We start from the raw sequence: 26,317 nt of genomic DNA, 5'->3' as shown, positions 1-26,317 counted from the left end.
CTGCATTCGCTCCATAAGACACGTTTCCCCTTACTTTTTAGGAGGGGAAAAGTGAGTCTTATAGAGCAAAAAATACGGTAACTGCATGCTGCAGAACATAGCTGGAAGCCTCCCAAGCCACCTTCTCAACAGTGGATTGATCAAATTTGAGAGCCTACCTAGCATTCTGTGCAAAGCCGCTCAGCAAAGTGCAACAAGCAAGGAATTATCAAAGGTATTGCAGCCCCGCGGTTCCATTTATCGCCCGTGTAGGAGAGCGGAAGTTTCTGACCACATCCCAGTTGAGTTCAGATGCCAACATCTTACTCTGACTGTGATTCAGGAACATTCAAACTTTGCAGAACTCCATTAACATTTCTTTAGAGCTGCTTTATTCTAATTGTTCCGCCCATTATATACTAAGGACCATAATCAGTGACAGGCCCTCATCCCTTAATTAGTGGTTTTATTGCTTTGTTCTCTGTGTTCTTCCGTTCTGTGGCCCGTAGTTATTTCAAAATATAATTCCACGTTTCTTAAATATAGCAACTGCTGGTGTTGATGGTTAAAGCCTTAGATCAAGGATAGCTCACCTCTGGCCCTTCAAATGTTGCTCAGTGACAGCACCAATCATCCCTGACTATTGGGCTACTGCCAGTCTGTGTAGACAATATTGATCTAGACTGGCCAATGGTCTGACAGTATAAGGCAGCCATATGGGTACCTGCGTCTTGAGAGAAGAGCCCCAGCCCAGGAGTGGGGCATCTGCTTCACATATAGAATGTCTTTGGTTCAAACCACAGCATCTCCAGGCAAGTCTGGGCGAGACCCCTGCCTGAAACCCTGGAGAGCTGCTGCCAGTCAGTGCAGACAATACTAAGTTAGTTGGACCAATGGCCTGGCTCAGTATTATTAATTTTATTTCACTATTATATAATTGCAATTCATTTATCAATAGCCTTCTAAACTTCTGTTTCAATGTGATTCACACATAAGATATTTAAAAACACAAACAACAAATCGATTTAAAAGAAGACTTAAAACTCTAACAAGTAGAGCCTCGTGGTACAGACTCATTTATCCAGCTGGGGGGAAAATGTATTCGTTTCCAAAAAGTGCAGAAACTGCTTGATTGTAATAAAAACCTCAAAGCTGTTTACAAAAAGAAAATAATAATAAAGGTATTAGTTTTTTTAAAAAAAACTTTTAAAAACAGCTATTTAAGGCAACTTAAACTGATGGAATACGTGCACCTTGCAGACTTATAGAATAAGAGAATAAGAAGAATGCAAGTTTAAAAAAGACTGGGAAATGTTTAGTGAATATACAGGTGAAATTTGTGTTTATTTTAAAATGCTGGTAGCATTAAGGTAAATTCAACAGTGTCAATAAGTTTTGATGGATATAACAATGGATTACTGAATTGTTTAGTTCATGTAAAATATGCAGGGATGTACAATATGGTATGCAAAATGAACCACGGAAGGAGAAGACGGGAAGTCATTGATTTAAGGTTGTTTAAATGAATATTTTGAAATGTAATTTAGAAAATTTAATAAAAATTATTTTTTTAAAAAACCACAGCTACTTAAATATTCAAAAAATAATTTAAATCACTGATAAGTTAAAGACCATATTAAAACACATTATACATGTCTGGATAGACTTGCTGAAACAATGATGTTTTTAGCAGGGGCCAAAAAGAGTGACAGCAGTCACGAAATTAAAAGACGCCTGCTCCTTGGGAGAAAGGCGATGGCAAACCTAGACAGCATCTTAAAAAGCAGAGACATCACCTTGCCAACAAAGGTCCGTATAGTTAAAGCCATGGTTTTACCAGTAGTGATGTATGGAAGTGAGAGCTGGACCATAAGGAAGGCTGATCGCCGATGAATTGATGCTTTTGAATTATGGTGCTGGAGGAGACTCTTGAGAGTCCCATGGACTGCAAGAAGATCAAACTTATCCATTCTTAAGGAAATCAGCCCTGAGTGCTCACTGGAAGGACAGATCATGAAGCTGAGGCTCCAGTACTTTGGCCACCTCATGAGAAGACTCCCTGGAAAAGACCCTGATGCTGGGAAAGATGGAGGGCACAAGGAGAAGGGGACGACAGAGGACGAGATGGTTGGACAGTGTTCTCGAAGATTCCAGCATGAGTTTGACCAAACTGCGGGAGGCAGTGGAAGACAGGAGTGCCTGGTGTGCTCTGGTCCATGGGGTCACAAAGAGTTGGACACGACTAAACGACTAAACAAGGCAAAAAGAGTAGCGTGAAAGCACCTGCCTGGTGTCAACAGGCAGGGAGTTCCACAGTTTCCCCATCTCTGCCAAAACCAGTCTGGGCTCCAGATACTGGAAGCACCAGAAAGGACTTTTTCAGTTCTGACCCTCACACTGTGTGGTGGACTGTTGCCTTTTGCAAGGCTGGCCAAGACCAACACGTTTCACAAGACATCCAACAATTGATTCCTATCAACTGCTCTTTGGGGGAATAGCTGGTTGCCATTTTGATGAAGTGCTGTGGGTTTTCTTTATGCTGCATGATTTTATATCCCATATCAAATGTTAAGCAATTGCTTGTTACCTTGTGGGTGTTTTAAAACACAGGCCAGAAGGATTCAAATGTTTTCACACATGGAAACAAACAAAAATAAGCTTAGAAGCTGGTCACTTTTCCCTTTCAATTGTACAGGTGAGGATTTTCTCCTCATAGGAACCTCAATCAGGAGCTGAGCACCAGAGTCCTCTCTCCTCCTACCTTTCCAGCAACTGGCGGTCAGAAACATGTGTGACAGAGAAAACCATCCTGCATAGCCACTGATGTCATGCTTGCAAGATACTTGCATGACAGTCTGCATCTGTATTAGATTTTTTAAAAGACGTTTTTATGGTTTTAGCATTTGTTTGCCACCCTAGGCCCCTATGAAACAAAGGGCAGGAGATACTTTAATCACAAATAAATCATGGAATCTTAAGAGTTGGAAGGGACCCCCAGGGTCATCTAGTCCAACCCCCTGCAATGCAGGAATCTCAAATAAAGCATCCATGACAGATGGCCATCCAACCTCTGCTTCAAAACCTTCAAGGAAGGAGAGTCCACAACCTCTCGTGGGAGTCTGTTCCACTGTCAAACAAGCTTTCACAGTCAGAAAGTTTTTCCGAATGTTTAGTCAGAATCTCCTTTCTTGTAACTTGAAGCCATTGGTTTGAGTCCTACCCTCCAGAGCAGGAGAAAACAAGCATGTTTCTTCTTCCACGTGACAGCACTTAAGATATTTGATGGCTATCATATCTCCTCTCAGTCCCTTCTTTTCCAGGCTAAATACACCCAGCTCCTTCAAGAGCTCCTCAAAAGGCTTACTGTAGTTGCTTTCACTCATGCTAAACCAATCTTTCAAATACACTGGCTTCTCCCCCCCACACACACACACCATGACCAAAACTTTAATTTTCATCCTGTCCTCTGTTCCTATAAATATATGTAACCCCGAACAAGACAGCTTATTACAAGCCATGTCATATAGTCAATCCAGGGTCATCCATTGCTTCCTTCTCCTTGTATCCCTACACCTCTCATCAATGCTGCAAGTCATATATATCTTCCCATACACATAAAAATGTAAGCCTGTCATCACACAGTCCCCCATTGGAGGTTCTGTAGTGCCACATCACGATCAGCCCCATGTGCGTGCGTGCATGTCACATATATTTCGACAGTGTGATAGACAGCACTCAGAAGCTTGCAACACAATGACGCCTCAACACCCACCCTGATATTTATACTTAGCTCCCAGAAGATTCAGCCTGCCGGAGGTGTTTTCAAGCATTCATTCAGCTGTTAATTAATCACCTGTTCGTGACTCAGACAATGTGGTTGGACTCAGTTGCCCCAGGAACAGCTTTCCTTAATGGAGCCGCCCTTAAGAAGTAAACAGGAGTTGGAAGCAGGTGTTTTGCTGCTGGTAACATTAACCCTGCACTGAGTGTAGCATGCAGCAGAAAGATTTGTTCTGCTCAGCCTCTCTCATCTCTACTTGTAGGAAGCCCCAATACAAAACCAGTTTCTTTCATACGAGAGATATGAACACCAGCACCCCAGCACTTCTCTTCCCAGTTTTATTCCAGTTGGGGAGCAGGGGACACACCCAGGCAGATAGGTTTGACACTACAGTAGTACCTCTGGTTAAGAACTTAAATTTGTTCCGGAGGTCCGTTCTTAACCTGAACCTGTTCTTAACCTGAGGTACCACTTTAGCTAATGGGGCCTCCTGCTGCCGCTGTGCCGCCGCCGAACAATTTCTGTTCTCATCCTGAAGTAACGTTCTTAACCCAAGGTACTACTTCTGGGTTAGCGGAGTCTGTAACCTGAAGCATCTGTAACCCAAAGCATTTGTAACCCGAGGTACCACTGTAATCCCAAATGCTTGGAGCAGACAACAGGCTATCTTGCTACTCTGCCTGCATCTCAGCTATTCCTCTTTGTACAGAGATCCTGGCAAACTGATTTATAATACTCAGCCCTTCTGCAATACTTCAGAATTGAGAGCATTTCACATAAACTCTTTCAGCAACCCTTAACCACAATTGTGTAAGGCAGGCCAGTTTCATTCGCACTGCCAGTCGATGCTGAGAGAGTTATATGCGGCTTTGCGAGTTCGCAGCAGAGGCAAGACGCACCAGGGGGATTGCTCAGTCGGTAGAGAACAAGACTTAATCTCAAGGTCGTGGGTTCGAACCATACACTGGGCAAAAGATTCCTGCATTGAAGGGCGTTGGACCAGTTGTTCCTCATGCTCCCTTCCAATTCTACCATCCTATGATTCTACGATGTGAATTTCAGCATCTAAACCCAAAACATGACCATCTCTTTCAATAATATACATGATGTTCTGTCAAGGGTGGAGAACCTTTTCCCACCGGAGGGCCACATTTGTTTTCATTTAGTTGTTGTTACATTTTTATCTCGCCTTTCCATGGTGTCCATGGTTCACCTCCTCTCCCTTTTTAGCCTCACAACAACCCTGAGAGGCAGGTTACGGTCAGAGGCTGTGACTGGCCCAAAGTCACCCCATGAGCTTTGTGGCCCAGTGGGGATTCGAACTCTGGTCTCCCAGGTTCGGGGACTCATTCCAGCCAAGCCAAAGCACTCGAGGAAGGTGCAGACAGAGTCAGTGAAGAGTGCAGCTTACTGAGGGGTACGGCCTGAGAAGAGTCCTAGGTGTCGGATAGAGAAGACTGGGGAGCCATGTTTGGCCCTTAGGCCTGAGGTGCCCCCCAGCCCCAGCCCCAGTGTATGGGATGCAATGAGGCAAATTGTGTTTTCACAAAGAAGCAGCTTCAGCCAAAAGGGTCAGAACAGATTTGAAGATGTGGACACAAGAAGGTTTCAGACCTCCTTTAGGTTTTGAGGAGGGAACTGACGCGTGTGCCTTTCGCAAAACCACAATGTGAATCTGGCGCCGCCAAATCATGCAATAGGACTGAATAAGGAAACTAGAAGCAGGAGAGAACGACAAGCAGCAGAAGCCACAAGACACCAGCCTTTTTGAACTCGAAAGCCACCTTCACAATCCCAAACCCAATAAACGCCTTCACTGGATTTCTTTCTTTTTTTTTCTTTTTTGTGATGAGTCAATAAAATCTGGGCTTCCTGGCTTCTCTCCCACCAACCCTGCAAGACCACAATGCCCAAATTTATGTCTTAATCCCCATCATGTTGAGGAGGCCGGGTTTATTTGAGTCATAAAACTCTGAAAGGCTGACTTGTAAATAGCTATTTTCCCTGTAATGAATCAGGCCTGGCAGAACGAAATGAGGTGGACAGAGCACGAGGCTCCAGAATGAAATGTGCTGCTTCACAGGGCAACGGGAAGGATCTGTGAATGTTTGCGCATCAAAAAATGGCCTAGGGTTGGTTTATTTCTTACTGGCAGGGAGTTTTGCTACCTGGGGAAGCAGCTGCAAGCGGTGAAGTCCTTTCACCCATGTTGCGACACTCTTTTATCGTTCCATCTCTGTGGATTGTTTCTCTGTACACTGCTTAGAAATGCAAATAATTAAGTGGCGTGTTTGTGTGTGTGTGTCTGTCTGAAATAAATAAATGCCATATAGATTAAGGCAGTAACATTACTGAAAGGAAAGGCTACAGTTCAACGGTAAAGAACACTCCTCACATGCAAATCCCTCACATCTCTAGGTAAGTCTGAAATAGACTTCTGCAAGAAATCCTGGACAGCCGCTGCCTGTCAGTGTAGACCAGGGTTTCCCAAACTTGGCCCTCTAGCTGCTTTTGAACTACAACTCCCATCATTCTAGCAGGACCAGTGGTCAGGGGTGATGGGAACTGTAGTCCAAAAACTGCTGTAGGCCCAAGTTTGGGAAACCCTGGAATACTGCCCTTGATGGACCTAATGGTCTGCCTTGGGGTCCATTCAGACATAGGGATAATTGTGTCACTTTTCCTGATTTTCATGCTAGTGCTTCTGTTCCATTTTCTAGTGTTCCTTTCACACTGCGGTACCTGTTGCAATATGGAACTGTGGCCTTTTGTCCAAGAAATAAGCATTTCACAATGAATTTCATTCACATCAGTGGACATGGTGTGCTACAACAATGGAAGCCACTGGACAACATCGCTGCTACTCCCCCACCCCACCCCCATTTCTGCCCATGCCTGCTTCTGTTCCCCCATGAAAACAGCAGGGAACATCTATATGGCAGAATACCCCCCACCAAATTTCATCACTTTAATAACTGACATTTTCTGGGTTAAGGGGGCTGCAAACTGATTTTTCTTTTTCTGGAACCTAATAACACAGAAATGAGCACTGAAGGTGTGCTATGTACAGTTAGTTTTCTGCATGCAGATTTTACGTTGTGAGAAAGCTCAAATATAGCAGTTAGGGAAACGGAATGGAATAAACTGCTGTGTGAATGTAGCCTTGGGTTAAGGCAGTTTTCCGGGCTTCTAACATCACAGGGCTGTCAGCCCATCTGCACAAGCCACCAGCTTGTTTTGGAATTACCGTCCATAGCCAGTTCCACCAGACTGGCAGAATAGAATTTAATCCACATGCTGCCCGAAGTCTAAATGCTGGGGGGGAAATACGCCGTTGCATAACAAATCCACCCTGGATCTGAACGGCTGAGCTGCAGCTTTCCTCTTTTTGTTCTAAGGAGAAGGGGGCGGGGAGGCAGAACAGAAGCATCGCCTGAATGCCGTTCCATAAACCAACCTTAGTGAAACTTCACCTGCCAGGTTCCAGCGTGAAAGCAACTATTTCAAGAGCTACGTTACACCCCCTCTCCTCTCTCCAGCAAGGCCTTCATGTGCATTAGGAGGAGATTGGGGACAGGGAGGATAACCATACGTCAGCAGACACAAAAAGGCCATTCTCATTGTTCTGCCAACCTCCGGCAAGAGACAGGAGATGTGCCAGTCGCTTCACCCTCATCGGTATGGTACAAGCATTGCAGGACGGACTGTGGGACCTAGAATGGACTGGCTCTTCTTCATTCTCCTATTGAGAACAATTCCTTCACCCCCTCGACAAGTGATTTGCATTAGCAAATCGTGTTACATCTGTAGCAACATACACTTAAGGCTAACTAAGATTGCTGTAAGATTGCAGCCTTTCCCCACAGGTGGAGAGGGTCTTTCAGGGTTACCTAGAACCCCTTTAATGCCTTTTCAGTGCTGGCACAACTCTCTAACCCCATGGAGGAGAAGGGACTTCGCCCTGGAGATCATAAACCTTAAGAGGCGAGGTACAAAAGATTACAAATAAATATCAAAATCTGCTTTCAAACCACAGTTCCCGAAGCCTTAGCCTTAACCACAGTTTGTTCGGCCCAATGCAAGCGCAATGCTAAACAGTCCCAGCCACCATGGCCAATTCTCAGGAACAGTAGGAATTATAACCCTACAACTTCTGAGGGGCCAGCAACTCCCCACCCCTGCCGCACTGTAACGAATCCTAAGTCCATACAACTGAAAATAACTGCATATTCTTGCCCTGATTTGTATTATGATTAATACCCAGTCTTTTCCCCAGACTGAGACTCAAGGCAGCGTACACTAATTAAAACGTCACCGATAATAAAACACAAAAAGCTAGAAACCTATAAAAGATTGTTGCAATTAAACTCTAAAAGAACAAAAACGTCACCACTGAAGCCCTTTCCCTTAAAAAGGAATGCAGCAGCCTTCACCTGCTGGCGGAAGCACAACAAGGAGGGAGCCTCTAGCTTCTCTAGGGAGGGACTTCCAAAGTCTGGGTGCAACCACCAAAAAGGCCCTCTCCCACATCTCCACCAAGAGTGCCTGAAAGGTAGCAGGACTAAGGAAAGGGCCTCCCCTAAAGATCTCAGAGCCTGGGCAGGTTTGTAGGGGAGAATACAGCTCTGCAGATAGCCAGGACCTAAGTTTTCCCCAGTCTCCATTTCCTTTCTCTTTCCCTGTGGTGTACCTAGCATCTGGTTCTAGGTTAGGGGTCACTAAGGATGGCAGAGAAATTAAAGTGTTTGGGGTTGTAGTGGTTGTTTTGCATTTAATGAGAAACTAGCAAATTCACACTTCTCAGTCCCATACACAAGCCGAAACACTTTCACTATCCTCAAAATTCGCATTTTTGTTCTTCTACCAACCAATGTGTAAACAAACGCGTATGTTAGGGGGAAAGTCTGCAAAAAAGGGGCTATACATTAGAGAAAGTAACATGCAAACATATGTTATGACTGCTCATTCTTTGCAAAGTGCTGCAGACATGGAAGATGAAGTTTTTCATCCATGCTAAAATGAGCTACCCCAGCCTGCCCCCGCTGATTCACTACTAAACTTCTTTTGAAATAGCTTGAATTGTTTCAAATTACTCTTATTTGCATCATGCCTTTGGTAATCCGCCCTGGAGATCTTTAACCTTAAGAGGCGAGGTACAAAAGATTACAAATAAATATCAAAATCTGCTTTCAAATCACAGTTCCCAAAGCCTTAGCCTTAACCACAGTTTGTTTGGCCCAATGCAAGCGCAATGCTAAACAGTTATGCATAAACAATAAGATTCCATCCACATGAGAGACGGAAAGGATGAAAAATACAGGTGAGCAACCTGTTCCTAGTCTCTCGGTCACAATCTGCAGATCAAGAACACTATGTCTGACTCTGCACTGGGTCACTGAGTTCTAAATACATAATAAAGAATAGATTTCTTAGTCTTTTGAGTTGCCATAAGACTCTTTGTTGTTTTTGCTAGAACGGACTAGCACAGCTACCCCTCTAGACATAAACAGATGGGCTGAAACCTAGACCTAGGACACAATCAGATGGAGATAAACCTGACCGAGACCCTCTTAAGAATATTAGGGGTAGGCGGGCAGGGAAAGGACTAGACCATGTGAAAAATGAACACAATACTTTAGCTGCAGCTCATTCATTTTCGGCTTTGTTTTCTTGTTATAAAAAAGCGTGCCTAGACATTCCATTGTTGCACCCATAACCTAGGTTCAAGGTGGCATTTAGCTCCTAGCTTTCGTATCTCAGTTTTTACACTGCATGGGACTTAGTGGATTGGATTAGGAAGGCATATTGGCAGGTAAAACAGCACAGATCTCATCTGAAAATTCCAGTGTTTCAGGTAGCAGAACTAAGTAAGTATTTAATTCTCTGTCATCCATGGGGTTTTTAAAAATTGAATTTATTTAGCCGAAACTAAACTAAACACAATACGAAACAGAAAACGCTTATAGCAATAAGTCCAGTGCACTATACAGGATCCATCACAACCTCCTCAAAGATTAACAAGTTCTAGGGATCATGTCACATACATGAAAGTTCCCAAATATCCATGACTGGCATTGTTGTGTGTTGGCCTGGTGCATATGTAATAAAGCTCTGCCAGGTGGGGTAAAATTATTGTGGGTTCTCTTTTCCCTGCACAAACCGGGTTTTACGTGTAATTTGCTCTGCTATTGCTAAACTCCAAATCCTTTTATACCACGCAAGTAAGTTTAGGCTTAGGGAATCCAAAAATTTCTGCTGTTGAGGGACGGTTTGTCTAGCCGCAGTTAACAAATGTGAAATCCAGTCCTTAGACTTGATATCCTTATGACCCTTAAACAAAGAAATAAAAAATAATTCTGGAGTAAATTCAATATTATCACTTGTAATGTTAATCAGTTCCTTATGCACATCAGACAAGTGCTTTCAGAGCTGTATACCCTCCTGAACCCAGGGCTAATCATGGAGGTCAAATGAGCCAATTGCACAGGTATTAGGCTTGTCATACTAAACAAAAAAAAGCTCAACAACTTTGCCTTCCCAAAACTTTTCCATCCGAATTTTCACTTTTTGAAATATGGCAACCCTAACAGATATCCTATAACTGGTGTATGATTTTTACTGCAATCTCTTTAATTTTAGCAAAAACTGTCTTCACATGGTTGCTTGACCACAATTGTCTCAATTCTGTCTTTAATTACATAACCCAGATCTTTCTCCCATGTTTTTCACACAAGAAAGCGGTCCCATTTGGATGTTTTCATAAAAAGATAAAACAATCCCTTTTCCCACTCAGATGGTGCAATAATGCTGGATGCAGGATAGAGGTGTATGGGGCTGGGGGTCACAGGGGCCAAAACCCATTACTATTTCAGCTGCAGGGTCCCAGTCTCCAGTGTACTTTCAGCATGAAAGGAGGTGAGTCAACCACCGAGGATTGGCTCCTGGGGTTACTCTGGAGAAGGTGCGCGGGAAGAACAATGAGGAGCTCTGTGCTCCAAAGCTAAGCATTTGCAAACAAGGTGCTTCATTTTCAAGAGAATAGTGTTCAAGTCCTATTGTGTACAACAGAAGTTCAAGGAAAACACAACTTAAGTCACTCCAAAAGAAGTGACTGAAACACTCTAAATCCAATTGCCCATCTACATGCACAGAAAACAGATCTAGCCGAAAGACGACACAAAGAAATCTGCATTGATTGTTGCAATGCATCCCTAATTATTATTATTGTATAGCCTTAGAATGTTGGAATCAAATAATCATAGAAATATCCTGTTGTATAATCACAGAAGGGTGTTCGGCTGTGACTATCATGGATGGACTGCACTTCTGAATTTGCCACTACTCTACTACGATGCAGGATCATCCTTTGGAAGTACAGTCGTACCTCAGAAGTTGGACGGAATCTGTTCCCGAAGTCTGTTCAACTTCCAAAACATTCAGAAATGGAAACGCGGCTTCTGATTGGCTGCAGGAAGCTCCTGCAGCCAATCAGAAGCCGCAGAAGTGTTCAGGTTCCAAAGAACGTTCGCAAACCGGAACAATCACTTCCGGGTTTGCAGCGTTCGGGAGCCAAAACATCCGACTTGCAAGGTGTTCAGGATCCAAGGTACAACTGTAATGAGGCAGGTAGGGAGAATAAAAGTCTGGGACTTTCAGAGAAAAAAGGATTTCTTCCTTATCCTGCCATTTTGGTCAAGATATCTCTATTCCATCACCAGCTTCCTGGTGGGACAACAGAGACACTTTCAACTTGCAAACTGCCTTGAGAACAACAGATGGAGATGAAATGTTTAGCTATTTTGGGAGTCAGATGCGCAGAGATAAAGATGGGAAGGGAACTGAACTTCTGCCTGCTTTTTGTAGAATCCAGCTGCCCGTCCCAACCGCTGCCAACTTACTGGGTGGCCGTGAGCCAAGAATTCACCTCTCAAGCCTCAGTTTCCTGATCTGCATAATTAAAATAATAATTCACTCCTGCAGGGCTGGAGCAGTAATGAGATGGTGAAATAGGGTTATAAGGAACTAATTCTGTGTAATAACTAATTTTTTAACAGCTGTAAAGGGGGGGGGGCATTAACTAAACTAAGCAAAAGTTAATGTTTATAGAGCTTTCCCCCTTAATCAAGCCGTTTTTATGAGATGCCAAACAGATCCTGCTAGGAAGAAAATTGAATACTAGGAGGTTAAGGTCTGATTGTTCTTGGAAAAGGCCCATGGCTGACAAGCCAGCAAATTGGGTTAAAATTAACTATGGTTCATGGCAAACACAGAAATCCATTTTCACTATGCTAACGAAGCTGGCTTCACAAACCACTTTAAATGTTATTGCTGTTGTTATTTTTAAAAAAGCTAAACAGGCCCAAGCTATTTTCTTTCCTCATTCAGTCTAAAACCACAAATAATCTAATCACACAGGATTGTTGTATCCAATGCCAGTCATTCTCAAAGTAGACCCCTTGATTAATGGACACGACTAAGTTAGGTTCATTAATTTCAACCTGTCTGCTTCAAGAATTCAGCTGAATGCAAGGCTTACTCTGCAAAGGCTAGAGCAGCTCACAATAACTGAAGCACAAAATATAGGTTTAAACAAACAAATTCACATCCACGCCGTACATTTGAACCACATTTAATGCACATTTGCACACACCCCCAAGAATTTTGGGAACTGTAGTTTACCCTTAACAGAGCTTCAATTGCCGGCACTCTCAATAAACTACAGCTTGCCCGCCATCTCCCTCTAAAACCCCAGGCCTAGACGATTCCTGGGCCATGTGCTCAGTCCAGATAATTTAAAGGTGGAATCCAAATCGTCTGCCGAAAGCTCCCTACATCTCGATTGTGGGGTCACTGCAGTCTGCAGAAGAATGTCTCTCTCAAGTTCCAAAGATCTCAGGAGGCAACACACCACAGTGACTTGGGAGCAGAGCTTTTAAAATTTTATCTGTTGTCTTTTCTGTGTTATTTGTTAGCTGTTTTTATTATATGTTGGACACTGCACTGAGACACAATACTGCTACTAAAAATAGCAAGACCAAGACAGGAAGTTAAGCTATGGAACTCACTCCCACAGTGACGGCCATGAATTTGGATGGCTTTAAAGGTGGCTCAGACAAATTCATAGACAGATTCGTGCCAAGGACCCCCAAGACACGCCTGGATAAAAACAGGTTCACACATCATTTTTGTTTTGGTTTTTGGCATAATTTTGGCCACAACTTTATTGAATTACAGTAAGTGAGTGGTTACTTAGGCATTGGTTAGCGACTATCTGTTCCCACTTGGAGGTAGGAACAGAACTGGCAACCACACCCGTGCAGAAGTCAGTAAGGGTAAGCAATTTTGGGGAGAGAATAAAGCTGGGTGCCAGGCTCACACCTCTCCCCAAATGCTCCCTGGGGCTCTTGCGTGGCCCTAGCCCTTTGTCAGGGATACGGACAAAAGCATGGTGAGCCCCTGGATTCCTTTAATGGAATACCCTTGCAGCAGCAGCATTGGAGGGGCAGGCACAGCCAACCACATCCCCTCCACCAACCAAAAAATTAACCAATGCCTAACCACAACCTTAGGAACGTGGGTGGCGCTGTGGGTTAAACCACAGAGCCTAGGACTTGCTGATCAGAAGGTTGGCGGTTTGAATCCCTGTGATGGGGTGAGCTCCCATTGCTCGGTCCCTGCTCCTGCCAACCTAGCAGTTCGAAAGCACGTCAAAGTGCAAGTAGATAAATAGGTACCGCTCCGGCGGGAAGGTAAACGGCGTTTCCGTGTCCTGCTCTGGTTCGCCAGAAGCGGCTTAGTCATGCTGGCCACATGACCCGGAAGCTGTACGCCGGCTCCATCGGGCAATAAAGCGAGATGAGCGCCACAACCCCAGAGTCGGTCACGACTGGACCTAATGGTCAGGGGTCCCTTTACCTTTAACCACAACTTTACAAGTTGTGACAATTTGCTACGCAGTAGGCAAAACCCAAATGGCACCAGCCAATCAGCCAAATGGTAAAATTCCTACCAGGCCCCTGCTCCAAAGCAGACGACCCCATGACAGGCATAGCAAACAAACTGCAGGAGGCAGTGGAAGACAGGAGTACCTGGCGTGCTCTGGTCCATGGGGTCACGAAGAGTCGGACACGACTAAACGACTAAACAAACATCCGCTCGGCACCCATAACAAACAACAGTTCTCAAGGTCCTTTTGAGAAAACCATGACAGTTTAAAGTGCTATGATGCTGCTTTAAATGAATAGTGCAGGTGGGCCCTAAAACATAAACGTGATGAGGGAGAATAAGCAAGAATCCTGTTTGATCTTGGAAAGCTATTAGCATTTCCATGCAAACTCCCTTCATCCAAACAGCCCCAGGGGCATGGAGAAAAACACTTGGATATCCAGACAGCTGATGCAACACAACACATTGTTGACACAAGGTTACAATGACATATTCAGCCTGGCCATGAAATTTAGATAACCAGAACACTTCTGGGAATAACTGGGTTTTTTTAAAAAAAAAAAATACCCATCAATGTCGATATAAGGAGAAATTGTAATGCAGGGGACTGTAATGAGCTTTTGTTTTTCTTTGGGTTTTAAAAGGCTGCCATTGTGTCTGCTTTTATTTGTGGGGTGGGAGGTAAATAAAAGCCATGTGACACGTAATAACTGTGGGAAGTTATCTGCCTGAAAGTAAATCCTCGGACAGATAAGCTTTCAATTTCTGCTAGCAGAACGGGGTGTGTAGATCTGAGCGGAGAACAAAGAAATAAAGAGGGCACAGGCAGGGGTCTGGCGATCCACCGTTCTAAATACAGGAGGCTATGGGAAGGGTTGTGGCTCAGCAGTGGAACACTTGCTTCCTGGTTCGATCCTCATTGTCTCTATAGGAGAACCATGTCCAAAATCCTGGACAAGTGCTGCCAGCCAGTGAAGGCAGTACTGAAGTAGGTGGATCTACCTCAGTGGATCCAGTGGATCTATTTTGGGAGGGGCCACAGCTCAGTGGAAAAGCATCTGCTGTGCCTGCAGAAGGTCCCAGATTCAATCCCCAGCATCTCCAGCTAGGACTGGGAATGTGCCCTCTGAAACCTTGGAGAGTCATGGCCTGGCAGTGCAGACCAGGCACAAGGAATCTTTGGCTCTCCCAACGTTTCTGAACTACAACTCCCATCATCCCTACGCATCAGCCGTGCTACCTGGAGGTAAAAGGTAAAGGGACCCCTGCCCATTAGGTCCAGTCATGACCGACTCTGGGGTTGCAGCGCTCATCTCGCTTTATTGGCCGAGGGAGCCGGCGTACAGCTTCCGGGACATGTGGCCAGTGTGACTAAGCCGCTTCTGGTGAACCAGAGCAGTGCACGGAAACGCTGTTTACCTTCCCGCCAGAGTGGTACCTATTTATCTACTTGCACTTTGACATGCTTTCGAACTGCTAGGTTGGCAGGAGCAGGGACTGAGCAACAGGAGCTCACCCCATCATGGGGATTCGAACCGCCGATCTTCTGATCGGCAAGTCCTAGGCTCTGTGGTTTAACCCACAGCGCCACCCGCGTCCCGTACATCTGGAGGAGATGGAGGCAAATTCATGGTGTGCTAGATGGACTAAGGCAGCTTCTTCCCATGTTCCCAGTTATCCAGCCACCCTACTTCTTGATTTTGCTGCCTACCTGGGACTGCAAAAATGGTAGGTGGGGTTGTGAAGCCTCTAGCAAGCTGGATCCCCAAGGCTCTTGGACAATGCTGATCTTGCAGGGGGAAAGAATGCTCCAAGAGTGCCAGTCTTGGACAATTGATGGAGGGGGCTCATGCCTGCTCCCCCACTGACTGTCACCCCTAACTGACCTTGTCTTTGTAGCCTGATGAGGGTCTGGGGTGGGTGGTCAAATACACCATGGTTAAGGAAGTAGGCTAGATTCACACAGAATGCCAAGCCATAGTTAAGGCAAGCCAAGGTTTGCAAGCCAACAGCAACAAACTATGGATTTAAGCTACGCTTTGTTGCCAATAAACAAACCACAGTTAAGCCACTGGGAAAGGTTCACACATAATGCTAAGCCATTGTTTAATAAACCACGGTTCAGTATACTGTGATGGCTTACAATTCAAGAGCCCATGGGAAGGCTTAACTGTGGTTTGTTTATTGGCAACAAAGCACAGCTTAAATCCATAGTTTGTTGCTGTTGGCTTGCAAACCTTGGTTTACACAGAAGAAGAAAAATCAGAGAGCTTTAGAATAATCATCTATAAAACCACACAATTTTTAAAAAAACCATATAATGTTTTAAAATCAGAAAACCATACACGTAATAGTTTAAAATCAGGCTGGGGTCTGTTCTATATTCCACCATCATCTGTGTCACAGTAGATGGGAATATGGGAGAGGGCCTTTTCCACTGAAGTGCCCCTGTGGAACTCCCTGCCCCAGGAGATTTCACTGAGCGGCATTTAAAATGACAAGTGAAAACTTCTCTGTTGCAGAGCATCTTTGGCCTGAATACCTTCTGAACCGCTATCCCCTCTGCTATTGGAAGTGAGTTGTTGCTGTCCTTTCAGTCTGGCTACATTTCACTATTCTTTACAGGACTATTTTAAAAATAAAGTATGCAACAAAAACAGGAACCCCCAAAAGGAAGTGAAAGCAGAAGCAAAAATTGAAAACCATTCGATTGCCGTAGGCAAATGAAATAAGGTAGCATAAGAAATAGAAGAGAGGTAGCGCCTATATATTTTGAATCAGTTTTCAGAATTTCTCTGAAGGAAGTCCAGCAGGAGTTGAAATGTGTTGGATCAATAAACCTCTTTACGGTCTACTCTATAGTTCACAGTGGGGGTCACTTCTGCTTCCAGTTTCTGTTTTTTTATATATATATATATAAAAGATCTGTGAAACTAGGTGGAAAGAAGGAATATAAATGCAAACCAGTCCAACATGTGGACGCACGCCATCAACAAAAGGCCAATTTTTTTTTAATGGGAAGAACCAAATAAGCACAATTTGGATAAAGTCTGGGAACGCCTTTAAGGAAGCATAACTGTGCTCTGAATGCTCCTTTTCTGTATCGCCTAAAAATAGTGGTTGCCATTTCTGAAAACGGATCCGGCAGCCTGTTAGAAATGCAAGTAACTCTTTGATTTCAGCACGGATAAGAACAGTCTTTCCACAAGGATGTTCTAACTCTTCTCCTTTCTAACACTTCGTACAAGTCCAGCACCCTTCCTCCCAAAACAAAACACAAGTCCTCTAATTCACTGGGGAAGGGGGGACTACACGTTCCTCCAATACAGGGCCGGAGAGAACAATTTTTTTCTGACGGAAGGCCACCTTCCCTTCTCAACAATCTTCCAGTGGCCACATCCCAGTGGTGGTGGGTGGGGCCGGAACCAAAAGTGGACAAAGCAAAAAATTGTAAATTTTACCTTTTACAGTGGGGTAGTTTCTGCACACACACACATTCCCCTCTGTCCTTCCAGCAGGCAAGCAAGAGGCATGATCAGAATTCAAGGGCAAAGTCCAGCCAGGCAAGAAGCCTCAAGGAAGGCACAAAGCAAGGCGACAGATGGCTGTGGCTGTGGACAGATGTGGAGAGTCCAGGGGGCCAGATGGAGAGGTTGGGAGGGCCATATTGGGGCCCAGGGACCGGAAGCTCCCCACCCATGCTCTGCCCTGGCTGTTTTTAACAGTTCATACAGAATAGGATCCACAATTGAGGTATAGTGAATCAGGCACAGACTTGAGAGATCAGGGACCAAAATCCCACTCAGCTGCGAAACTCGCTGGGTGACCTTGGAAGCTGCTGCTCACTGTCTTTCAGCCTGACCTACCATGCAGGGTTGTTGTGTGAGTAAAATGGAGGCAGGGGGTGAAGAAGTCTGCACACCACATTGGAGGAAAGGGAGATCCAAATGTCATAATGAAAATATAGGCTTTTTAAGCTCATTCCCCAGAACAGCAAGACAGGCCTTCGGAACTCAGCTGCTCAGTACCATTTCCCTGTGTCTTGTTCGTGAGACAGACAGACAGACAGACAGAGAGAGAGAGAGAATATCATAGAATTGTATAGTTGGAAGGGTCCCGAGGGTCATCTAGTCCAGTGTTTTTCAACCTTTTTGGGGCAAAGGCACACTTGTTTCATGAAAAAAATCACGAGGCACACCACCACTGTGTGCGGAGAGGGAGATGTCAGAGCCCCGCTGCTCATCCGATCCCATCCAATCTGATCCCCACCCAGGATGGATGGAAAATAGGGTGGACACAGTCCAGCACCCGCCTAGTGGGCGAAAATTTGACTTTTTTTAAAAAAAAAAAAATCTTTCGAATTTTTCAATTTTTCCCACGGCACACCAGGCAACATCTCGCGGCACACTAGTGTGCCGCAGAACAGTGGTTGAAAAACACTGATCTAGTCCACCCCCCTGCAAGGCAGGAATCCCATGCTGTGTTAACGATGCAGAAGAGGAGGTTAAGGAGTCCCTTGGCTGCATCTCAGCTTGGGTGGAGGTATCCAAGGCATAGAACCATGTGTTTTTAGGGGATGGGTCAGAGGCAGATCATCTGTTCTGCTTGCCGAAGGTCCCAGGATCAGGACTGGGAGGAAGGCCTGTCTGAAGTCCCAGAGAGCTGCTGCCAATCAGTGTAGGCAATAATGGGCTAGATGGACTAACCGTCTGACATGGTGTTAGGCGGCTTCCCATGTGGAAAGGGCCCTAGCTCAGTGCTAGAACACCTGCCTTGCATGCAAAAGGTTCCCGGTTCAATCCACGCCATCTCCAGTTATGTTCTCAAGCTGCGAACCCTGAACAGCTGCTGCCTGTCAGTGCTGAGCTAGGTGGATCCACAGTCAGACATGAAATAAGGCGGCTTCCTATGTTCTTTTTGCATGTTTTGGAGCGGGGGAGGGGGGTTGTACCTTGGGTTACGGTGGAGGCCAGATGAAAAATCTCTATCAGTGTTTCCCAAACCTGGGTCTCCAGCTGTTTTTGGACTACAATTCACATCATCCCAGACAACTGGTCCTGCTAGTTGATGGGAGATGTAGTCCAACAATAGTTGGAGACTACAGTGGTACCTCGGGTTAAGAACTTAAATTCGTTCCGGAGGTCCGTTCTTAACCTGAAACTGTTCTTAACCTGAAGCACCACTTTAGCTAATGGGGCCTCCCGCTGCGCCGCCGTCACACGATTTCTGTTCTCATCCTGAAGCAAAGTTCTTAACCCGAGGTACTATTTCTGGGTTAGCGGAGTCTGTAACCCGAAGCGTCTGTAACCTGAAGTGTCTGTAACCTGAGATACCACTGTATTTGGTACCCAGAAACCTATCACTACTCTCCGGCCTAAAGTGATCAAACACACAACCTGCACCTGTTTATTATGAGGTATGCAACTTGATGCATTTGAGAGATTTCATGTTCAGAGGAATGTGGTATTATCCTCTTACACACCTTCCCCTGTGGTAAATCATTCAAAGAGGGTCTGGTTTGTTTGTTTTTTTATTTAAACTCTTTTATCCTGTTCTTCGGCTGGGGAAGGGAGGTTCCCAGAACAGCTTACCAATGTCAGTGATAAAAAACGGTCCCCACCCTCAGGGCTTACAACCAAAAACACAACACAAAAGGAAAAGGGATTTGGAGGGAAGAGGAGAAAGGGAAAATCAAAAGCAAAAAAAGACTTGTTTTCTCTGAAAGCTCTCAGTATGAGATGCCGGCTGCCATCCCAGGTTTGCAAACAGGCAAAACAATAAGATGTTTGCACAATCAAAATCCAGAAATTGCTACCCCAGGGCTTTTTTCTCCTGCTCACATGCATAAGCAACAGCAAGGTGTGTCAGACCCACTCCTGAGACAACTGTCTTAAGTTAAATCACAGGTGCGTTTCTCTTGTTCCCAGGGGGGACATGCCAATTAAGCTGCACCAGAACTTAAGATGAGAATTAAACCTCTGGTTTGGATGGATCTCAGAAAGAGTAACCTGTGACAAAAAGGTGAGAGGCACTGTACACAGCTACTCGCCTATGGCGATGCAGAACTGCCATCAGGTGACCATGAAAGGAGGTCTTGCAAAAGTTGGATATCTTTCTTTCATTCCTTCCATCGACCATAAACAAACAAAAAGGGCTGTGTCACAATGTTGGACTAGTTAACTAATTTGCAAAGCTAACCTGAGTTGCACCAATTCCTTGCCATTTTTTCCAGAGCAAAAAGCAACAGTGGCAACCCGAATCCCAGTCTGACGCTTTTGAACTTTTGGGAGGGAGAAGGCTGCAAGATGAGCAAAACAAATAAATAATAAAAATGACAGTGTGGTCCAAGGTTGCCCAAAACTGGCCTCCTGCCCGAGCAGCGGCTGAGAAGCTGCTGCAGCGCTCCGTTCCCCGCACTGCATTGTTTGCATCTCACACGGAACGATTCCAAAGAAGAAATATTTACAGTTCGATTCCCACCAGTTACGCCTGTGATACAACCACCACCAACCACCCTTGCAACTGGACCCGCGAGTCACCTGAGTCGCAAACCTCCCCCCGCCACAAAAAAAGCAAAGAGAGAGATCGCCTAAGAGCCAGGAAGCCCAGAGCCCCTGATCCATTTGAGGAGGGGGATGCGGAGTATGACGGTGGGGAGAGGAAGAGGCAGGGCGAACTGAAGGGCGCCCACTACCCAATTTAAAACCGCGCGTGGCTCAAAGGCGGCGGGGAACGAAGGAACATTGGACTGAGAACTGCGTGCATTCCAACCAGACAGCGCCGCGCAAAGAGGAGGGGGGGGCATAACAAAAGCTCCTTTTGCAAAGAGGGGGTGGAGTGGAGGATGTTGCAAAGAAAACGCAAGGACCTGGAAGCAGAGCGCGCGCCCCCTCCCCGCTCCAAATTCCGCGCGATGCTGGCTGGCTGGCTGGCTTGCCAAATCGGGGGGAGCCTTGCGAGACAAGGCGATGGAGGGGTGCCAGAAGGTGGCCCCAAAGGTGCCCGCTCACCTGTCCGTACACCTTCATGGACTCCTGCTGCTGGGCGGCGGCGTTGGCGCTCCGCTTGCTCCGCAGCATCTCGCCCGGCGTCGGCTGCCTGACTGTGCCATCGGGACTGCTCGCCCGCAGCACCTCGAAGCCCCGGTCCTGGGCTCGGGATGTGAAAGCGGCGTGCAGCCGCAAGGTCCTGCCGGCGGACTCGGCCGGCCGGAGGCTGCAAGCGGAGAGCAGGAGGAGGAGGAGAGCGAGACGCGGCGGCGGCATTGCCAGCCGGGCGGCCGTTTCCCGGAGCGGAGAGCGCGGCTCCCCGGCGCGGCTTCTCCCTGTCGCCATGTTCGCTGCCTCCGCGCTCCGCCGGCTTGGCGAGCTGCAAAGTGGGGCGCCGCCGCCAGGACAGAATGTGCAATAGGATTGCAAAGCCGGGAAACCCGGTGGCGGCGGGGAAGGAGGGGTGGCGAGGGAGCAACAGCAGCGAGCAGATTCAGGCCAGCTGCAGGCAGCTCGGCTCCGGCGCGCGCCAAGGGCCCGGGGCTGCACGCGCCGCTTCCCGGGGCATTGCAACCCTTCCTTGCCTTTTGCGCGGTGCGGGGCAAAGCAGCGAGCGAGCGCGTGCGTGGCGAAATTATCCGCTTGGATGTTGTTGTTGTTGTTTGTATTTGCATTCGCAGCCTCTGGCTTGCACCAGCCGGCCACGGTGTGCGGGTGCAAGTCACGTGTCATCCCCCACCCCCACAAAACACACGCACGCACGCTTTTCTCCGTAATCTTCTTTGCCTGCTCCTGGCTTTGACCTCCCAGAAGTACAGCAGCAGGACCTTAAAAGCGAAAGGGCTTTCGCGAATTAAAAAAAAAGTCAATAACATCGCCTTTATTTGTTGCGCCCCGCGCAGAAATGTTTTCTTTGCAAGCGCAAAAAGAAGAACGTGAAGCCTTGGAAAGGTTCCTCCGGGTTCCCTGCGGTGTGTGTGTTTTTGTGCCTGCACGTGTGTGTTTCAAAGCACCTTTAGAGCTTTACAGAAGAGCCCATGGTCTCATGTGACAAGCGCTTTTCTGAAGCTACGCAGGGGTATAAATGAAGGCAGCGGCCTGATCCAGCCGGCTCTTCTTCCTTTACTTTCTTATGTTGTAAAACGAAAGCGGGTAAGCTCAGTATGCTAAATATGCTGGAGTTGGAAGATGCATCTGTTTTGCTGTAGAGTTATGTTTACTTATTCAATATCTGTATCTATTTACTTACTGCATTTATATCCCACCTTTTCAGTAAGGAACTCATAGTAATGCGTGCACAGATCTACCTATTCATTTCATCCCTTTGAGATAATTTAGGCAGAGAGAGGCAGCTACTGGCCCAAGGACACCTGGTCAACTACACAGCCCAGTGGGGATTCAATCCCTGTTCTCCCAAGTCCTAGTCTGGCACTCTAACTACTAAACCACACTGGCCCTCTTAAGTAGTGAGGAGGAGCACTCATGGGAAAGGTGGTGATCTGACTACACATAGATCACAGGGGTGGCTAACCTGTGACTATAGCTTCCATCATACCTGACCATTGGCCGTGCAAGCTGGGGCTGATGGGATTTGGAGTCCAGGCACATCTAGCTAACCATAGGTCAGCCACCCTGGTATAAAATGACGTTCTGCTACTGTGTGCTTAGTGTTTCCATTTCCTTTAGAGGTGGTTCACACATACCTGATCACCGCTTCTCCCATCTTCCTTGCTCCATCTTTTCAGTTTTCACTGGTGCTGCAGCATCCAGTTCCCTTGGACCGTTCGCCAGGCTCCTAAATTGCCACATTCCATAGCTGGTTCCTTCCCCCCATGTGCTTAGAATCTTGGGGGAGCATTCCATGATGTCACAACTGCTCAGCCAATGCGGTTTCCCGTATACAAGAGGCAGGCAACAGGGGACTGTTAATCTCGTTTGTCAACACAAGACACTCTGTAAAGATTTATCTGATGTTCTAATGCAAGGGCTGCCCACTTATTTAGACTGCTGGGCACATTTGGATTTTTGAGCCAGTGCCATGGGCACACACACACACACACTTCTTGATGTCTCCTCCACCACCGAATCACACATTGCTTTCCCATGGGATCTGGAGAGCACTGAAAAGCACATGGAAGTGAAAGAGGCAAGTGGGAATGAGAATCATTCTTCCAAGTTCCTACTTCCATTCTCTTATGTTATTTTTCAGGAAGAAGGTAACCACCCTCACCTCATGACCAAAGGGGCAGTGGCTGGCAGGGAGATACGGATAACACCAAGGTTGCTGGTTCGATCCCTGTAAGGGACAGCTAAATATTCCTGCACTGTGGAGGGTTGGACTAGATGAGGCATCCCCAAACTTGGCCCTCTAGATGTTTTGGGACTACAACTCCCATCATCCCTGACCACTGGTCCTGTTAGCTAGGGATGATGGAGGGCTGAGTTTGCCTATGCCTGCCTTAAATCCTAAAGCAGTGCTTCCCAAACTTAGGTCTCCAGCTGTTTTTGGACTACAACTCCCATCATCCCTAGCTAACAGGACCAGTGGTTGATGGGAATTGTAGTCTGGAAACATTTGGAGGCCAAATTTGGGGGTGACTGGACTAGATGGTCCTCAGGGTCCCTTGCAACTCTACAATTCTATGATTCTATGTACCCCAGAGGCAGACCTCAAGGTCACCGTTACACCCATAAGTGCCACATAGGTGACCCCTGTCCTAATAGGTGGTTTGGTTGATGCTACAAGAACAGGACCTGAGCCAGAGTGGGAGAAGGCAGTGTGGTGTAGTGGTTAGAGTGTTGGGCTAGGACCTGGGGGACTAGTTTGAATCCCTGCTCAGATACGAAGCTTACAAGGTGACCTTGGACCAATCACAGTATCTCTGCTTAACCTAGGGTTGTTGGGATAAAATGGGGAGGTGGAGAACTGTGTGTTCCCCCTCTGTTGCCTCCTTGGAAGGAAGATGGGATTTAAATGGGAAAAGTAAATAAATCCAGCAAACATTCCCAGGATCCTTTGGGTGGCCCAAACTCTTGTCAAACACATCCTGCCATGCCTCTTTCTCCTGACGTTTGCATGAGCCAGGTCAGACCTTATGCGGGATGATATATGATAATGTATGGCCAATTCTCCCCTGACAACGGGAAGATGGATTTTCTGACCTTTGAGGTCTTTTCCTCCGTCTCTGGGCTTTGTATGATAAATGGCTAGAATGAAGCACTCGGCTTCTCCTAGGGTTAGAGGCAAAGAGGAATGTGATTGACTCTCCCTGTGCAGGTGGCAGGCGCCCATTATGTAATATTAAAGCTATGCTAAATATTCTCGTCCCCATCAACCTCTCTTCCTACTGCTCTCAAAAATGCTCAGAGGGTTGATCTTGATGCCAAGGGTGTTATGATGAAAGAGAAAGCACTTTTGCTGAGCTAGCAAATAAAAAGGGGGGCTCTCCTCTGCTCTTCCTTTCCCCCCACCATATGTACTTGGGAGAGTCGAGGAAGGGCAGGAGAATTGATGTTATTTTATTTCACTTTTAATTAGTATACCACCTTTCTATATTACTATTCACAAGGCAGTTTACAGCAACAAAATATACAACAAAAAACACACACCTTATAATCTTTGACCCGTTGGAGAAGGATCTGAAATATTCTCCTTGAAGCTTGAATATGTTTCATTCTGGATAGTTTCATTTGATGTTTTGATGTGTTGTAAGCCGCTTTGAGATTCTTCCTTTAAAATATAAGGCGGTATAGAAATAATCTGATCCAGTACAGAAAGTCATAATAAAACATCTGTACATCGACACATTGATCTTAAAGCCAGACCATCCCTACTATTGGACTGGTGTTTATCTTGCTGAGGCCATTCCCTGTGATCTGCTTTATACTTCCAAATCTAGTTAGCATCCTTTTTCTTTCTTTTTAACTGATTGAGTGAACTGCAATTATGTACCTTTCAGCTGTTCTGACTCAATCAGTGAGAAATGTTTCTCCAGAGTATTAGGGGTCGTGATATTAAGGAGGGTATGAAATTGTTTCTCCTTACGAGATTTCTACGGTACAAGCTTCAGTTGGAAGGCAGTGCTGGATAGGAATGGGGCAGGGTGGGGGAAGAAACCCTGATTGCAGCAAGATTTTTGCTAATTGACCTTATAGAAGGGTTGATCATATTCTGTGATCATGGCAGAGGAGAGCTTCATTGAAGATCCCCAAAGATTTAAAAAAACTGTTCTAGCACAGCACAGAATTGTGTGGTGGAATCCTGAACTGTTTAACACTTCAGATTTCAGATCAGGATGGGTGATGATAATGATGATGATGATTAGGCAAGTATTACTATCTGTGGGTTAAACCACAGAGCCTAGGGCTTGCCGATCAGAAGGTCGGCGGTTCAAATCCCCGCAACGGGATGAGCTCCTGTTGCTCGGTCCCAGCTCTTGCCAACCTAGCAGTTTGAAAGCACGTCAAAGTGCAAGTAGATAAATAGCTACCGCTCCGGCGGGAAGGTAAACAGCCAATCTCTCACCCAACCTACCCCCAGGACTGCCATGAGAATAAAACAAACCTCATGCATGATGAAATGAGTTTGTTAGAAGACATAGATAAAATTTTAGAGGATTTACTATAGAATCAATGTAATTTGAGCAGAGGCTTGACAACCATATGTCAGGAGTGCTCTGATGGTGTTTCCTGCTTGGCAGGGGGTTGGACTCGATGGCCCTTGTGGGTCTATTCCAACTCTATGATTCTATGAAATAAACAGCTTTCTCAACTGAAAATTTATAAACAAATATTTATATCACATTTTTTACATGTGCTCAAAGCAATTCCCGTCCAAAATCTCAGTAATCCTTTCAACAAACCTGCAAGGTCGGCCAGTATTATGCTACATTACTTTGGCATATTGTAGACTGACAGACAGATAGATAGATAAACCAGGTTCCTGCTTTAAGTTGTTTGTTTGTTTGCTCCCAACAGTGTATGGTTTTCATTTGGCTCTATATAGAGCTTTCTGTTTCTATTTTTTGTCTATTGCATTTTTCTTCTTTGGGTTTGATCGTTGTCGTTAACTCTTCCTCCAAGGAGCGCAAGGTGACATAATATGATTTTCCCTGTCTCTGTTTTATCCTCACAACAACCCTGTGAAGTAGGTTAAGCCAAGAGACAGTGACTAGCCCAAGGCTGTGAAGTGAGCTTCATAGCTCAGAGGGGATTTGAACCCTAGTCTCCCAGGTCCTAGACCTAGTTCAACACCCTAATTCATTTATTAAATTTATATTCCGTCCAGCTTTGGATCATAGCTGATGCCTTTAACTGCTGTGTTGCACCAGCCCTAGTTCACTGCAACAACTGACTCCGCTGAGAAGTGGTTTCCCACAAAGGAGCAAAGTGAACCCAAAGTGAACCAAACATGCTCGTTCCACTCCACTCCTGCGCTTGAAATAAATGCTTCTCCATCCTATAGCTTATAGGCAGAGAGGGAAACACATTAGAATTTATCTTACATCTGGAACCCATCAGCAAGGAACAGCATGAACTCCGAACACTTAGGTAAAGAGACTTAAGAAAAGAAGTCCCTTGCCACATTGCTTCATAAAAAGAGAGAGAGAGAGATTGAAAACTC

At 45.8% G+C, this 26,317-nt stretch overlaps 1 protein-coding gene and 1 long non-coding RNA gene across 3 annotated transcripts in view; one reads left to right on the top strand and one right to left on the bottom strand.

The window, feature by feature from the left end:
* SORL1 (sortilin related receptor 1) overlaps positions 1-22,419 on the bottom strand; it is a 115,555-nt gene extending 93,136 nt beyond the window's left edge. Inside the window, exon 1 of one of the 2 annotated variants that reach the window (XM_081172432.1) lies at positions 22,398-22,419. Coding sequence is in view for 1 of the 2 variants with exons in the window: in XM_081172431.1 (XP_081028557.1) it covers positions 20,716-21,426 (711 nt within the window). In the remaining variant the exon portion in view is untranslated. Of the gene's footprint in view, positions 1-20,715; positions 21,442-22,397 lie in introns of those variants that run through there. The other variant, XM_081172431.1, reaches the window with a different exon arrangement.
* The window catches only part of LOC308574711, a 204,586-nt gene that overhangs the window by 9,499 nt on the left and 168,770 nt on the right, over positions 1-26,317 (top strand). The window lies entirely within an intron of this gene.

Source organism: Podarcis bocagei (assembly GCF_964188305.1).
Source record: "Podarcis bocagei genome assembly, chromosome: 15".
NCBI classification, from domain to species: domain Eukaryota; kingdom Metazoa; phylum Chordata; class Lepidosauria; order Squamata; family Lacertidae; genus Podarcis; species Podarcis bocagei.
This window is presented reverse-complemented; position numbering and strand designations above follow the sequence as displayed.